Consider the following 15,359-nt stretch of genomic DNA (forward strand, 5'->3'; position numbering starts at 1 on the left):
AGCAGGAAAGTCAGGGAGAATGTGTTAAGCTTCATGCTGGCTTTTCTGTTTAAATGAAAAGTATCTTTTTTTTTAACTCAGTTTATTTGCCTGTGCCTCTATCCTGAAAAATACTATGCTCAATGGCTTCACATTTAAGTTATCAGGTGTAATCAAGTTTTGTCTGTAGAAACATCAAGAAATACTAGCATGATTTTTACCTTTACCAGCAAGCAGCTTTTGTTTACTGACAGCCTTTAATGTTTAAAGAATATGGGGTTTGCTGATGCATTTTGTGTATTTTCCCTATTTCTCTAATTATGCATGTCTTCTATTCCAAACACACTTAAATGTGCGCTTGTGCTTGAGATTCTGAAGGAACAATCTTAGTCTTGTGTGCATAGGATCTAGTGTTGCAGTCTTTAGAGAGGTCACAAACTGCAAACTCTTTACTGAATTCAGAATCATCTGGTACTAAGTGGTAAATTGTGCTGTGGTGCATTTGAATTAAGATATCCTGGTTTTCCTTGCAGGCATCTTTTCCACAAGTCCTGTGTGGATCCCTGGCTCCTAGACCATCGTACCTGCCCAATGTGTAAAATGAATATTCTGAAAGCTCTAGGGATTCCGGTAAGCACATCACAGAGCAGCTGGTTGGGGCAGGAGGGAAACACCAGCTACTTGGGTATATCCTTAGCCCTTCACCTGTCTGTTCCCATCCTACTCTTTTTTGCCAGATTTATTAACTGATTTATTAAGGGATGCACAAGGCCTGACTCTACCTCGCTCCTGCGCCCCACTTCTATTAGCAAGGAAGAGTGTGTGTTTGGTGGTTGGTTGGGTGTTGGGATTTGTGTGTCTGTGGTTGCCTGCTTCGTGGAGCAGAAGATTGTTTACTAGTGTTTTAGTGGATTTATAGGTTCTTTCACATAGCTTTCGCTTGTGTTTTAAATCGGGACTGGATTTATTTTTTTAATCATCCTCTCAGTTCCAATCTCAAAGAAGAAGTCTGCAAATAAAATTTTCTCTGCTATACTGGTCAAGGACAACTAATTGCTCATTCTGGGAAACCAAATCTTCTTTCTGTCAGATTTCTCTTAAAGTCTATCTGGAGCAAGATCTGTACTCCTAATTCCAATTAAGAGGCATTTCTCCCATGGTGGGCCACATGACATACAAGAAATTGTTAAGCCCTTTGTTATTTGAAATATTCAACTGTGGTTAGAAGCTGCCAAAGCAGTTGATCTTTTTAAGTTGCATGTTTGCATTCACATAGTGCATGTCCTGTTTGCCATACAGTTCCCCAGCTGGAGCTATCACAGAGCTCAGGGCTTCTCTAGGAAGGAGTGAGTCACTCTCTCCCCCTGTGCAAGGCTTGCCACGTGACACTGAAGTTCAGTGCTGTAACACCACCAGTCGATGAATTAACAGGTGCTGTAAATACCCTCCCAAGTTAGAGATGGTGACGTGCCAGTTCCCATATGAAAGAGCTATATAAAGTAAAACAGCTCACGTGAACATCCTGGGGGAGCTGATCCAGCCGTTTCCCCGGAGTTCATTTTCATGGAGACTAGGAAGCAGGTTGCTGCAGAAGAGGGTCCACAGCAAGCGATGAAGTGTGTTTTTGCTGAAGTGGGCAGATATGTTAATCAACCTTATACAATCCAAAATAAAAAGATGCAATGGGAAAAATGAAGTAGAGCATTGTAGTCGGGGTAACATGTCATTACAGCTCGACTACTTTTTCTGCTAAACCTATTTATTTTCTTTAGAATATTGAAAGATGATACAACAGTTCAGTCAGTATTTGAGATGAAAACCAGAATGAAGGCTAGCTCAGCCATCCAGCATCTCTGCACCTAGGCTTATATACAGAATTTTTTCCCAAGGTTCCATGTCTCAGTTCACAGGCCTGCCAGTGAGCAGTTATCCAGGATTCTGACAGCTCCTCTCCATACCCAGTGTATTGTTCCATGGCTTCCACACCATCTCTGCACTCACACCGATCCATTCACATTTTTGCCCGAGCACTTCATTAAGGTGCTCTTTATCAGGCTTCATAATCAAGGGATATAAGGCAAATCAGACCACCAGTTTTTGGAGGCCTGCAGTGAGATGTTAGAGGCTTCCAGAAAGTTTAGTGCTGTGAGAATTTACATCCAGAATACGGCTCTCACTGGCTTCACTGACAGCTACTGAAGGCTAAGCATGTCCACAGGCTGTCTGAGGCTGGGCACAGCAAGGGGAAGGGAAAACATGCCCAGAGGCCATCTGTAGAGGTTTTGTTTTACATGACTGGCCTTTACTATATACAAACAGCTCTGTAGTGGCAGGTATAGAACCTAATTGCCAGGAATAATTAAAGTGCCATTCAGTTTCCTCAGCCATCATTTCTCTCCTCACAGCTCCCTGTTCTCTCTGTACCACAAAGCAGAAAGGAGATCCATTCTGCATCCGTCACTGAGGGCTTTCTGCATGGAGTTTCTGTGGAAATAATTGTACTGGGCGTGTAATTAAAGACACTGCTGTAACATACATGAACAACTGGTTCAAATTAAGTTTTCCAAATCAGCTTTAGTGTTGGTCTGTCTCAATACTAAAAATAAAACACTTATATGTTAATGTTCCACTAGCAAAGTATGTTTAGGGGATTTTATTGTATGAAGTTCTGTAAAAATTTCCTTAGGTTGTTCTAAGACAACAAACTGAAAAACAGCCCCCTACATCTTTTGGAGGGGGCATACTGGCTCCCACCTGCATGGATCATCAGTTAGGTCCATGAAGGGAACATAAGAGAGCCTTACCCCTCGAGGTGACTTTCAGTAGGAGCTGTTGTCCATGGGAACTTGGAGCAGATGATAGCCTTTGTGTCAGGTGTCCTCTGAGTGACAGCAAAGGAAGTGGAAGTCTGAGAGCATCTGGTAGCCTGAGGGTTAAAAAATCCTATACTGCTATCAGTTGCTCCTCTTCCTCTCTTTTCTTTGCCTTCTCTTCCTGAAATACACCTCAACTCCTGCTTCTCCCCTGCATAACCACTCCTTCCCAACCTCTGTCCTTCTGAGCTCCTGCCCTGCTGTCACTGCTCCTGCTCACTTGCAGGACCTGTTCTCCACCTGCACAGAAATTGTGTGTCCTCACCCTTCTCAGCACCAGCTGAGGGCAGCCCAGGGTGGACATCAGTCCTGAGGGCTTGCAGGCACTGGGCAAAGCTCACTTCTCTTTGGTGAGTGTAGTTGTAGGTGTTGGTACTGGTTAAGCCACCAGTCTCTATCAGCACACATGAGCTGATGTGTTTAGAGGCTCATTGCTTAGCCAGATGTCTGTAGGCTGCTGTGGGAAGAGATGTTCCCTCAAAGCACCTGTAAAGCTCTAAGGCTTCTCAATGAGAAGTGGCAAACATTTCTGTAGAGTGGATAAAGCAAAATGTCTCTCCCTAACCACATTCTTGAGTCTTGCTGAGCCGTCTCAGGTGAAATTTCCACTCACAGAAAAGCAGCGTTAGGCAGGCACCAGCCTCTGATGGGAGACGAGTGCAAATTTGCCCAAGTCCTTTTCCAGACTTTTACAATGGGAGGAATAAGGAAATCTTATCACAGGCAGGGCTATGGTGTTTTTTTTCCTGCCAGCAGCATGTTTGTCCTATGGTTGTTATTAAGGACCTGGCTTGTGTGGCTGTGGATATATTGTGCTTCATTTCACAGAAAGACTTGGGATTTTCCAGGAAGGGATTGGTTAAAATCCAAATACCTAAATGTTTCAATTCAGTTCACATCTGAACTCTCCATTTACTTTGTAACAGAGACTTCAAATATTATCTGCCCTAAACCCAGATTCCCCAGGCAGCTGTGAGACACCGAAATGTCTGCACTCCTGTGAGACACCGAAATGTCTGCACTCCTTTTCATGGTAGCTGAGCACCCAAACACCTTCACTTTTCTCTGTGGCACTCTGCAGCTCTGGAGGATTATTAACTATTTATCAGCAAATGGTTGGCCTAACCTTTTCCACTCCCTCTTTGCTGGTGAATCCAGCTCAGACTATACTTCTTACAGCTGTAATATTTGAAATGGATTATCAGTTGAAGTGTCTTTCACTTTAAATAGCACTACATTGCTTTTGGGATGATCATATCACATAAAATAGTTTCCCCCTGCTTCTCCCTCTTTTCTGCAAATATCTGCTGGATATGCAGTCAGATGCATTTTTGGCAGCAGATTGTGTGACTTGAAGCTATTCACCAAGAGCCTTAGCCAAGCCCTCAGAAGTCAATACAAAACCTTCCCTTGACTTTAGTGGAATTGTGCTCTCAAAGCACTTACATGCAAGGAATGAGTGAAACCAATATAATTAAACTTAGCAAATGTATCTGGGTCACTCTGGCAGCAAAAGCTGTAATGGGGGGGGGACGTGTTTTTGATCAGTATTTCATATCATTAGTTTTATAGCATGCTGCTTACTTTGGGGCATTTTTTCCAACTAAAATGATTCAAGAGTAAAGGGATTAATTATATCAAGCAATACTATTTTTACATCTTTAGTGTTTGATTTGACTTTCAATTATAATCCCCACTTTTTAAAGGTTTAAAAATTTGTGATAAAACCCCATTGTAGGAATAACTGGCATCAGAGCAAAGGACAAACAACTAATCCCTTAGAAAAAATTGAAATACTTTTTTCTGTAATAGAAAAAAAAACAGGCTTTTTTTTTTTTTAAGGTACACTGCCACCAAAGGCAAATTTAAGTTAAAAATGAAATTCCTAAAACATTTTTTCATAATAGCTAAGAGTGCTACATCTAAGGGATAATTTTGGATTCCTGTCCTGCAGATAAGTGATTGGTATTTCATTTTAAAAAGTGCAGGTTCAGTGAGTTTCATTAAAACCTGGTATAGCTGAATGTGTCTTTATCCCAATTCTGAGGAGTTCTTGCTGCTTGTGGATTAGACTGGACCCAGGCAACAACAATTCTAATTTTTATACCAAACTTCAGTTTGTGGATATAAGATTGTTTAAATTGCCTGCCTTTTTCATTAGGAACATTTGTGAAAAAGTACTTATGAGGCGGCAACCATTAGACAGGGAATGTATGTGAAAAAGAGAAAACATGCGAATTTCCTCCTTCTGAAAAAGCATGTAAGCATATGGTAACCTTCTGTGCCTGAATTCAAAGGGATTTCTCTTGTGCTTAGAGTTAAGCCTCTCTTTAAGCCTTTGTTGTATCGTATTTTGCTTAGTTTCTTGGTGCTTGCTATGGCAAAATAGGCAGGTAGTGAGATTTTCCAAAGTGCCTTAGCATGTGAGAACTAAGCATAGAAAAAATCAGATCCACTGAAGAGAGTACGTATCCTGTGACGTTAGCCATCTGGAAGCTGGATTTCCAGTCTAGCAGCTTAAGCCCTGTCTCTGCTTAGTGCTGAGCAGAGGGAAAGCAGAGGGGGCAATTCATACCTAGGGGTATGGGATGAATCCCACAGCAGTATTGCCTCAGACCACTGAAGTTAGAGGAAACCTAAGTGACTGATCCAGATTAGCTGTCTGATTCCTGAAAAATAAAGATAAATGGGAACAACTTAATTTTACATTTCCTAACTAAACCAAGTGTGTGTGTATTGCAGCTCAGTCTTGCTCTGTCGTTGGTCTTGCTAAATCACATAGCAAGAAAGACTAGAAATCAAATAATACTCTTTGAATTCTCATAACTGCTTGTCTGTTTCTTTTCTTATAATTTTATTTTATAGGAAATACAGTATTATCAAGGGAAATGATCTTTTGATGTTTAGAAATTGTCTTACAAACAGCTTTAGCTTTTATCTTTGCAGCCCACACATAGATGCACCCACAGGCAGCTCTCTTGGATTCTTATTCTGGGAAGCTCTGATATTGGCTCTATAAAATGTATATTTTGGGAAAAGATAATCATTCCCCTTCCTGCTGTCTGTTTACATTTGTGATCTGACTCAGCAATCTGCTTATGTTGAGCAGATCGTATCAATAAATGAGTTACGCTTTTCCAAGCCCTTCTAAAAGTATAAGTAATAATGTTTAGCAATTGCAGGTGACACAGTTTAATAATATTTCCGTGGCATACTTTGGGTCTCTCTTCCAACAGATTGTTTTAAGTACATGAAAACAGACAAACTCTGTGTGTTTACTCATTATATGTTGCCATTTTCAGTACTGAAATAAAGTGAAAAGCTCAAAATAAGTGAGAACAAGTAAATTCAATCTTTTTATCAGGTAGAAGCTCGATTTTCTTTTTTTTTTTTCTTTTCCTCCCATTAGCCAAATGCAGATTGCATGGATGATATACCTCCAGACTTGGAAGCATCCATAGGAGGACCACCAACCAACCAGATAACGGGAGCCAGTGACATAACAGTGAACGAGAGCTCTGTAGCCCTGGATCCCCCAGCACGGACTGTGGGAGTACTACAAGTCATCCAAGACGTAGACTCCTTTCCCCAGGCTGGGGAGGCTAACTTCACAACAAGCAGTAAGTTCCAATTTCTGGCAGAATTTGCACTGAAATAAATGTTTAGAAACCCCAATAACAAACTGATCTCTTGAGGGCATTTCGCTGGAGCAATGGCCGTGCTTTAAGCCCAGCGGGGAATCTACAGGGTAAGTAAATTTAAATGTCGTGTGTTCTCCTGTACTGAATTGATGGTCAGAGTTCCTGTACTTGAAAACCAGAGCACAGTGAGATAACACTGCCAATTTGTACAAAAAAAAAAAAAAGGGGGGGAGAATTTTGTATGCTTTCAATGTGTTCAGTTTTCACTTGTGTAAAGGGGCGCCATTTGAACAGGTAATTCTCAAAATGTCTTCATGTCTCTCTGTTCCTAAAAGTTATGTTCTCTCTTGAAAATCTACTTCTGACAGTTTAAAAGGAATGTTGTCAGCTGTTTCGAGTGAGGATTGTACTAGTCTTAAAATTCTCATTTTTAGGTAAAATAGCAGATCAGTAGAAAATACTTATCTGTTTGATACCAGTTGGTGTATTGACAAGACTAGTATCATCAGATATACTTTGAAGGAAGGTAGAAGAATGTAACAAAATATAGGTTTGTGTATGGAGTTAGTGTAGGTTCTGGGAAAAACTATACATTTTCAACCATTTCTAGATACTGCTATGGGCCTGGGCATGAAAAAGAAGACAAATAGTAATATGATGTGTAGAAGGTAGGAGACAGATGACAGAACTAAGATGAAATGATTTTACATTAGTCTCCTTACTCTGTGGAAAGACTTGATAATCACATTTTCCCTGATATTGCAGCCAGCGTCATGGCAGCGAAGATAACTTGTGGAAATACTGGACTTGTGACCTTAGACACAGGTGACCCAGAAGTAGATTTTTAAATTTGGTTTTGTGGATTAGGTTCTGGTTTTCTCTAAAGGTCTGGCCTTTTTATGGTCTAAGTACTGAATCCAGCAAGGGGTGAGCAGCAAGGTTAATAAGCCCAGCCACCTTCCATGGCCAGCCTGTCAGCTCGTGGCATTCAGCTTTCTCAAGTCTCCTTGAGTGCTGGCAAGAGCTGTTCAAAAAAAGATATTCCTTCCAGTGATTGTTTTTTTAAATGCATTTGAAGCTGTTTTAAGTAATGAAGGAAAGATGGTACCACAATGTAATAAAGACTGTGCTAGACACTGTTTTCAGCTGTGCCCTCTTAGCACTCCTGAAGCAAGTAGCTCCTCTCACAAATAATGATCCTTGCCCCACTGTTCTTTACAAGGTCTGCTGTTAAGGTTGGGAAGGAGGGCTGTGATGTGCCCTTTATACACACACAGCTGCATGACAGATGCTGGGAAAAGCCAGCAGCCTGGTCCAAAGCCCAGCACAATGGGCAGCCCATGCTTTTCATCCCACGATCTTGTCAGACTGCAAAGCAGCTCTGCTGGTTTCTCACCATGAGTAACAATGGTATTGAGGCTGCCAAGGAGCACCAGAGCTCAGTAACTCTCCAGACACTCTTTTCCCTCCAGGTTTGTTTCCAGAGTCTGCAGAAGGAACAAAGACATTTTTAATTCACTTTCCAAGTTGCCAGCTAAGTTAGATAACTGGGTGAAAAACTTGCTCTGAGCCAGCAGAGTACTGCAGGGCCTGCAGAGATGCTTTATTTTGCCTTGTTGCTCCAGTTTTCCCTCTTGCCATCCATTTGCCCCCTTACCTTTAATAACATCAGGCAATAGACCCTAAGACTGGACAATCCTGAGGGCTGACAGTGGAGCCTATGGACAAGGAACTCACACCAAAGCCAGTGGTCTGTCCTGGCAGAGAGGCAGCAAACCATGGAGTGTCAGATCTCCATCACCTGAAGAGACTGGCCATGTCTGGGGAAGGACTGTGAAAAGGGTTTTTCCCTGGTTATTTCCCCTGAGAGAGAGCAGGAGAAGAGGGCCTGAGTTCTGTGAATGTTGTGAGCCTCATGCCATCACAGGGGTGGCCTGCTAAAAGCAGGCCTTTCCAGTTGTTTTGTGAGGAAAGAAGAGTCCTGAGGAAAACTCAAAGCACCTTGGGACTTCCCAAACCCAGCTGTGTGCCTGCCTATGCTGTGGTTACCACACAGTCACTCGGGGAACTCTGATTTGATGCTTGGTTAGCTCTTGTCACTCACTCATCGTTGATATCTAGACATGAATCTTCATCTGGATTTCTCATCTCAGAGGGGAATACAATTCTCGAATATTCAGCAGTGGTAAATGTGCAACTTAACCTGCTGTCACCACCACATCTGAAGTGGTATGTTTTGCAGTAGTTCCCAGAAGCAGCCATTTGGTCCCTTTTTGCAGCAGAGCTGCAGCAAAGAAGAGGTCTTTAGTTGGGAGTTAGGGGCTGAGTTCCAGCAGTGATGGGAATTTGTCTCTCCGGTCAGCTTATGTGAATTTGGGGCATTCAGGCACTCTGAAAGGTAGAACTTGGCATCTTGGGCAGCCTGAACTCTTAAGCCAGTGAAAGGGACCTTATATATAGTTGTGGTATGAACCCAAATGCTAACTAAATCAGAGGGCAAATGTAGGCTAAATAACTGGGTCATAGCTGTCATAATAGATGGGACTTCATAGGCACTGTGTCTGTTTATTGTATTCAGGCATTGTATTTCTCATTTCCAGAATCCTCAGTTACACAACTGCAGCGCTTGCTGAGCGTGCCCTTTCTGTGAACTAGACTGCCTGGGAATTTGTGAGCGATGACGCTGGTTGCTCCTAGGAATCTTTGCTGAAGTTGCTAGGTTCTCTTTATATAGCATTAGTGATGGAGCCTACTCCGAGGCTGAATCTGCACTGGAAGGTTTTCTTCCTTTTGTTATTGAACCTGTGCAGACTCCAAGGCTCCGGTGCGGTCTTGACGTGGCATCCTGCACCCGGCACCACAAGTCCTTGCATCCTTCCTTATTCCTCACAAAGTCCAGTGGTCCAGGAGTTGCCTTCTTCTTTCCACCCACTTCTGCAATACTTTTCACTTAATTGTTGCATTCTTTTTGTCTGTTGATTAATCGTTCTGGTATTGTTGTCTTGCTTTGGGTTTAATTTCCCTTTCTGTGTTTCCAGTGATTATTCAGAGCCAGAAGAGCTCCCACAGTGTGTGTCTGGAGGGAGGATGTTTCCAGAATACTGTTCACTTTGGGTAAAATTCCATCTCCATGGTGGCAAAGCTCCTACCTACTTCAGTGGGGCAAGATTTTAATTTCTGGAGCTCAGCTAGTGCTTTTCTTCTTAATTCTGTGTGTATGGTCAGCACACATTTCCTCTTCTCTCCCTCCCTTTTGCTCCCTATGCTCCTGAATAGGTAATGTCTTCCATAAGACCCTAGGAGATGTACTGTACTGTGAGCATCTGGATGGGACCTCATTTGGGGGCCAGTCCCTAGGGTTCCTTGCTGAACCAAGCATCTCCTGTTTAGTAGCACTGAGCACTTGAAAATGGACCAGCAGTTTCTCCCAGCTGCCTTCTACCAAGCCTTCATCAAGTCCCTTGGGCATATCGACAGCCCAAAGTCTGTTTGGTATTTAGTCTTACTGACTGTTTGCTCTCTGTGGTGGGACTTTGTGTAGGATCCTGGGATAGCATCCTGCAATAAATTTCTGTAATCAGCTGTTGAAAATGTATTGCTGGACAAAGTGAAAAACTGGAGTTGGGAAAAAAAAAAAGGAAGGCGGGAGGGTGAAAAAATTGTGTGAAATACCTAAGAGTTCCTCTCAGCTGAGTTTACTGCTTTGACCCCATAACTTTTCAGCTCTCCAAAGGGTAGAAAGAAGATAACCTAAGGATCTTTTTCTACAATAATGCATCATAGCAGTCTCTGTTCCTAGTTTTTCATACTGAGTTATGCAAAATGCAACATCTTTGGAAATTTCAGTGCTGGTGGAATTTCCTGCCCTACATATGAGGTGGGTGTGAGCTGGACTTGACTAAGATCTGAACTTGAAGAAGCTCTGAGCTAGCTTTGGAGGGTGGATTTGGGATTTGAGGAGGACATTGCAATATTCTTTGGGTCAGGCTCAGCTGGGATTGAATGATATGGTTAAAAAGGTAGTTTTCTGGGAAAGTAGCATCTAGATTTTCTAAAGGTTGTATGGTGACCCTTGCAGGTGAAAAGTAGTTAATTTTTTTCATCTTTTATAGCATCCATGGTTATTTATCTCCATCAAGCATTTGCTAATTTCTGCAGAAAATAATATGCATTGCCCGAGTCTTTGCCCTCTCTTCATAAGTCCTTCTAGTTTTTCAATTTAGACAAGCTTTTATATTCTGTTTGGTGGGATGTCTCATCCCACCGCATAAGGCCTCAGAAATCCCACTAGCACAATCTCTGTAGTTGGAGGAAGATCCATAAATAATTTTACTGCAAACATGAACGGGACTTTTAGTACAGAACACCACAAGCTCTCCCCCGAGGTGTCATATCACCTGCACAGTCAACAGAGCTTGGTGGACTGTATGGCAAGTGTGGGCAGTCTAGAGAATACCAGCAGTTCCTTTTCTGCCTCTCATTTTGTTCTTTCCATAAAACCCTGCCAACATACAGCTCATCGTGACTGTTAGGACCCTTTCAAATCTCCTTGATAGCTCTTCATTAAATCTATTAATATAACTTTTGAAGTAATTATTTTGATCTGTGTATGTCTAAAATGTCTTTTTGAAGAATAATCAGCCTTTGGAAGTGGATGAAAGTGCATGATAAGAATCTGATCCACTGTTGTCTTGTAACCACTTGACTGTTCCTCCTTGCTATTAATAGTGGATTTCTTGGGCGGAATGTAAAGGGGGAGAAAAAGGTGGAAAAACTCCCTAGACAGTAGTTAATGCAGAAAGTTACTAACACTTGCATTAGCAAGTTCTTACACTGTCCCAGAGGGAGAACACTGATGGGACCTAGTTAAAGACTGAGCAGATTAGGTCTCATTTGCCTGGCATGTGACAGAACTCCTGGTGGCTCTATTAAAAGCTTGTGAGGATGTTGCACTAAACTGTTGTCATGGGCTGAAACTGCCAATGAGCTGAGCTTCTAGATTTGTTTTGAGACTAAGACTGGTGCCAACATAGCATTGGTGGTTTGAAAGAGTCACCAAGTGAAACATAACTGGCACTAAAAATGTACTTTGGATTATTACATACACCTACAAGACTCCTGCCAGACTCTGAATGGACAGTGAAGCTTTCCTGTTATAAAACTGCTCCTCCTTTCCATATGTTGTGAAATACAGACTGCTTCTGTACAGCAAATTGCAAAAGGGATGTACAAAATGCTTTGAAACAAGGAGCAAATTTAAATGTTTTGTTTGTTTTCTGTTTCACATCTCCTGTATATATTGACAGTGTGTACAGAGCAGGGATTAAACCATTAGTTCAGCAGCTGTGATATGGCACACACAACAGACTGACCTAACCTAGGGTGCCAAAAATGCTGCAGATCTCAAGAAACTTGCTTAATAATTGAGTCTAGGAAGAGATTCAAAAGAAAGTGTTCACCTTCAGTAGTGGAAGCTCCATTTGTAAGTCTGTCTCTATATGTAAATTTGTCCCTAGCTTGCCACTCTCTGTCCCAGGTTACAAGTTCCTGCCTCTATATTGCTTTTGTGTTGTGCAGCTACCTTGGGAGCCCAATCCAGAAGCCAACCAATTTCTTCCTGGTGGGTTTTTTTTAGTTTGGATCAGTTCCCTGATCCAGAAGTTGTCATACCAGTACAACAGGAGGAAAGAAATGTGGAGCACAAGAGAAGAGAGGACTGGGACCAGTGATAAGATAGCTTGTGTCTTTTTATATTTCACTGTCTTAAGTAGACAGCTGGATAAAACATTGAACAAGAAAGCTTTTAAAGCAAAATAGACAATGTAGAGTAAAATACAAATCTGAACTGCAGAGAGACCAGATGACAATAGTAGCTGATCTCTTTGATTTTTCCTTGACAAGGAAAGCCTTGCCTCGCAAGAGATATTTAGTATCTTGCATACAATTGGCTTAATTATTTAGGACTCAATCTCACAAATCTTGATGTCTGTGCAGTTTCTGTTCTCATCAGTTTTTACACAAAACCCTCCACTGAAGTCACCAGGAAGTGCTGTTTCAAATACAGTGTGCCACTGTGATTCTGAATCTTTTTATTACCAATTCAGGAACAAAACCAAATGCAAGACACAAGGGCCCAGCTTGGATCAGCACCTGAAAATAAGAATTACGAAGTAAGACAGAGCAATGGTTCTGTAGCCAGGCAGGCAGAGGAAAGGGAGGATTCCAGGGTTAGTGCTGCTCGTTGCTGACAGTTTTTCAGACAGATAGGCAAGGCAAAAGTGATGCTCACCTGTACTGCACAGAGCCCAGAGACCCCTACCAGGGTCAGGCTCAGCTGAACCAGTCAGTACATACAGAGATGGACTTTCAAAAACCTCACAGGTAAGAGCAGATTACAGCAAGCAAACAGATCTCATAAATTCAGTGGGAAAAGACAGACAGTGAAAAAGCAGCTGTGCCTATGGGTGAATAAAAACAGGAGGTTCAAGTACAGGAGGTACTCAGAAAGTAATGTCATTTCTGCAGCAGTCACTCCTGATTCTGCTTGCATGTGTTGTGCTCTGAGTGCCTTGCTTCATGATGGAGCTTGCATTTGCTTCAGTGCTCTGCAGTGTTGTGAACCACTTTGAAGGTAACTCAAATGAAAGAAGTCAGACGAGAGCTCTGCTGATTCAATGTTTCCAGTCATTGGTATGTAATGTTTTTCTCCTTATTCATCTAGGCTTTGAGCCTGTGAACGTGCAAGAGGATCATCTGCACAGGGGAGCTGTCTGGCTTCTCCCAAGCATTTAAAGGATCACGTGCATACTTAACACCTGTACTTGTGTTGTAACCAGCAGTTCTGATTTCTCAAAAAGCACAGAAGAGTTGCATTTAGAAGAGTTTAAGTGAAAGGGGGAGAGGGAGGGGAATGTTTTTCTCCAGATTCTTGTAGGGGCAACAGCTCAAGCTTTCACATATGGTGTCCAATACTCTATGATTTCAGCCTTGAAAAAATAAGTGGTATTTGTTCATAAGACACTAGGCAAGTCCTGCTCTTTGTTTCATTACTTACCTCCAACTCCTGCAGAATTTAGGGCACTTCAGGGATTCTTTAGGGTTGCCACAGTAACCAGGTCACTTCACCTAGAAGTGAGTTCTCACTTAATCTTTAGTAACTGGACTTCTTGTTGATCTGGATGTGGGCAATTTTAAGTGAAGATAGGGCCTGAAACTGTTGAAACTGGTAGGCCAGATGGAGAAAGTGGCTTATGAGTTTTTATAGGAAACATGAATGATCAGAAAAGAAGTAGGTAGCAGGTCAAGCCCAGTATCTGAGAGGAAATATCCAACTACTGGCATGAGTGTTAGAGGATTTTCTCCTGCCTCAGAGCCAGGAGGGGTGCGTAAGCCCTCACATTTAGAGATGCTGAAAATAGGACCCGTGTGGATATATTCTTGCCCAGCTAGATGCCATCTTTGCCACTCCAGTGACAAGGCTGATATACTGAGGAATATACTCGGGCTGTACTCAGCACAGTACGCAGTAGCATCAGAGTTGCATTAATGAATATCCACCAAAATTAGCCTTATATTGTGACTATCTTCTTCAAGAGCAAATACATTTGACTGTTCTTTTCATTGTAACTCATGTTAACATATCTGAGCCACTCAGAGAGTAGGCAAGAACATATGTAATAGAACATATGCAATAATTAAACCATATAATAATACACACAATGTCCAAAACAACTTACGTGGAGATCTCTGTGAATTTCTGCTCTATTTGCCACTCTCTGGGTCCTATAAGACCATGAAAAAACATACTCCTACAGGAAAAGTGTATAGAAAATGTGTAGAACAAAAATGCCACTGGCAGAGTCTGAATATGGAAAACACTTAACTGAAATAGCTTTATTAAATTGTAGCATCTCGGGGAGGGGGGATCACACAAAGGAGGTTTAAAGTCTGCCAGTTCCTTACACAGGTAATTAAATAATGCAGTGTTTTCAGCTGCCAGCGTTTCTTTGGGAGACAGCCACCCAATGTGTCACGTATGCATGACAAAGCTGACTCCAGATTTTTACCCCCATGTGCATGGGATATTGAACTCAACTGAGGTGTTGCTAAACTTTATTGCTTCCCTGTAGTTGCCTTTTGAAAAGGTAGTGGCACCAGCAAATTGTCTTTCTGTGCATGAATAGCTGTCAGTCTGCAAGACCAAAATAGTCTCACTGAAGGAAATTTTAGAAAAATGACCCTCTGCTAACCTGCTCTGGGAGATGTAACGTGCTCCCAGCTGTGGAGTAACCTGCAGCCTAAAAGTACACTTCAAAGGAAGCAGTTTTGAGGAAAAGCTGCGATGGAAAGGTTATGGTTTTAGTTTTCATCCTCAAAAGGGCCTTGTTAAACTACTCTAATGGCTGCATATTCCACAGGGCAGAAACAATTACATGTGCTTGCAGTAATTAATTCCTTCTGTCTTGCTTTTTTTTTTAATTAATCCTTCAGTTTTTGCTTGATTTTGACCAAAAAAATGCAAGTCCACTTCCCTTGTTAAAACTGAAAAGTTACTATAAATTTATATTCAGCTTCTAAAAGCCCTCTTTCCAGACTAGATATGTAATACAACAATTTAATCTTTTTTGTTTTCTAAAAGCTCATGAGGTCTATCTATTGTTCTGAAACTGCCTGGGAGCCTTCTGGAAACTACTGCTTCTCAATTAGAGGAATTAAAAGTGAAGAACTTGAATAAAAAAAGAAAAGGCAAAAGGGGTTAAAACCAAACTTAATGTTACAGAGTTTTGACTCTAACTTTACAGTAGTGTTCCCAAGGAAAATAATGAACAGTGCAAAGGCGTTTATGTTTTCGAAGTCACATGGTTCA

At 41.7% G+C, this 15,359-nt stretch overlaps 1 protein-coding gene and 1 long non-coding RNA gene across 2 annotated transcripts in view; both read left to right on the forward strand.

Annotated features, from left to right (window-relative positions):
• RNF150 (ring finger protein 150) overlaps positions 1 to 15,359 on the forward strand; it is a 119,391-nt gene that overhangs the window by 82,604 nt on the left and 21,428 nt on the right. Inside the window, exons 5-6 of the mRNA XM_027729707.2 lie at positions 513 to 609; positions 6,262 to 6,472. Coding sequence (XP_027585508.1) covers positions 513 to 609; positions 6,262 to 6,472 — 308 coding nt within the window. The remainder of the gene's footprint in view (positions 1 to 512; positions 610 to 6,261; positions 6,473 to 15,359) is intronic.
• Positions 6,505 to 9,098, forward strand: LOC120325300. Its single transcript, XR_005567222.1, has 3 exons — positions 6,505 to 6,600; positions 7,259 to 7,318; positions 9,072 to 9,098. It is a non-coding gene; the product is annotated as an uncharacterized LOC120325300 (long non-coding RNA).

The sequence above is a fragment of the Pipra filicauda genome, unplaced genomic scaffold (genome assembly GCF_003945595.2).
Source record: "Pipra filicauda isolate LSUMZ 115617 unplaced genomic scaffold, ASM394559v2 scaffold92_size2517590_pilon, whole genome shotgun sequence".
NCBI lineage: Eukaryota > Metazoa > Chordata > Aves > Passeriformes > Pipridae > Pipra > Pipra filicauda.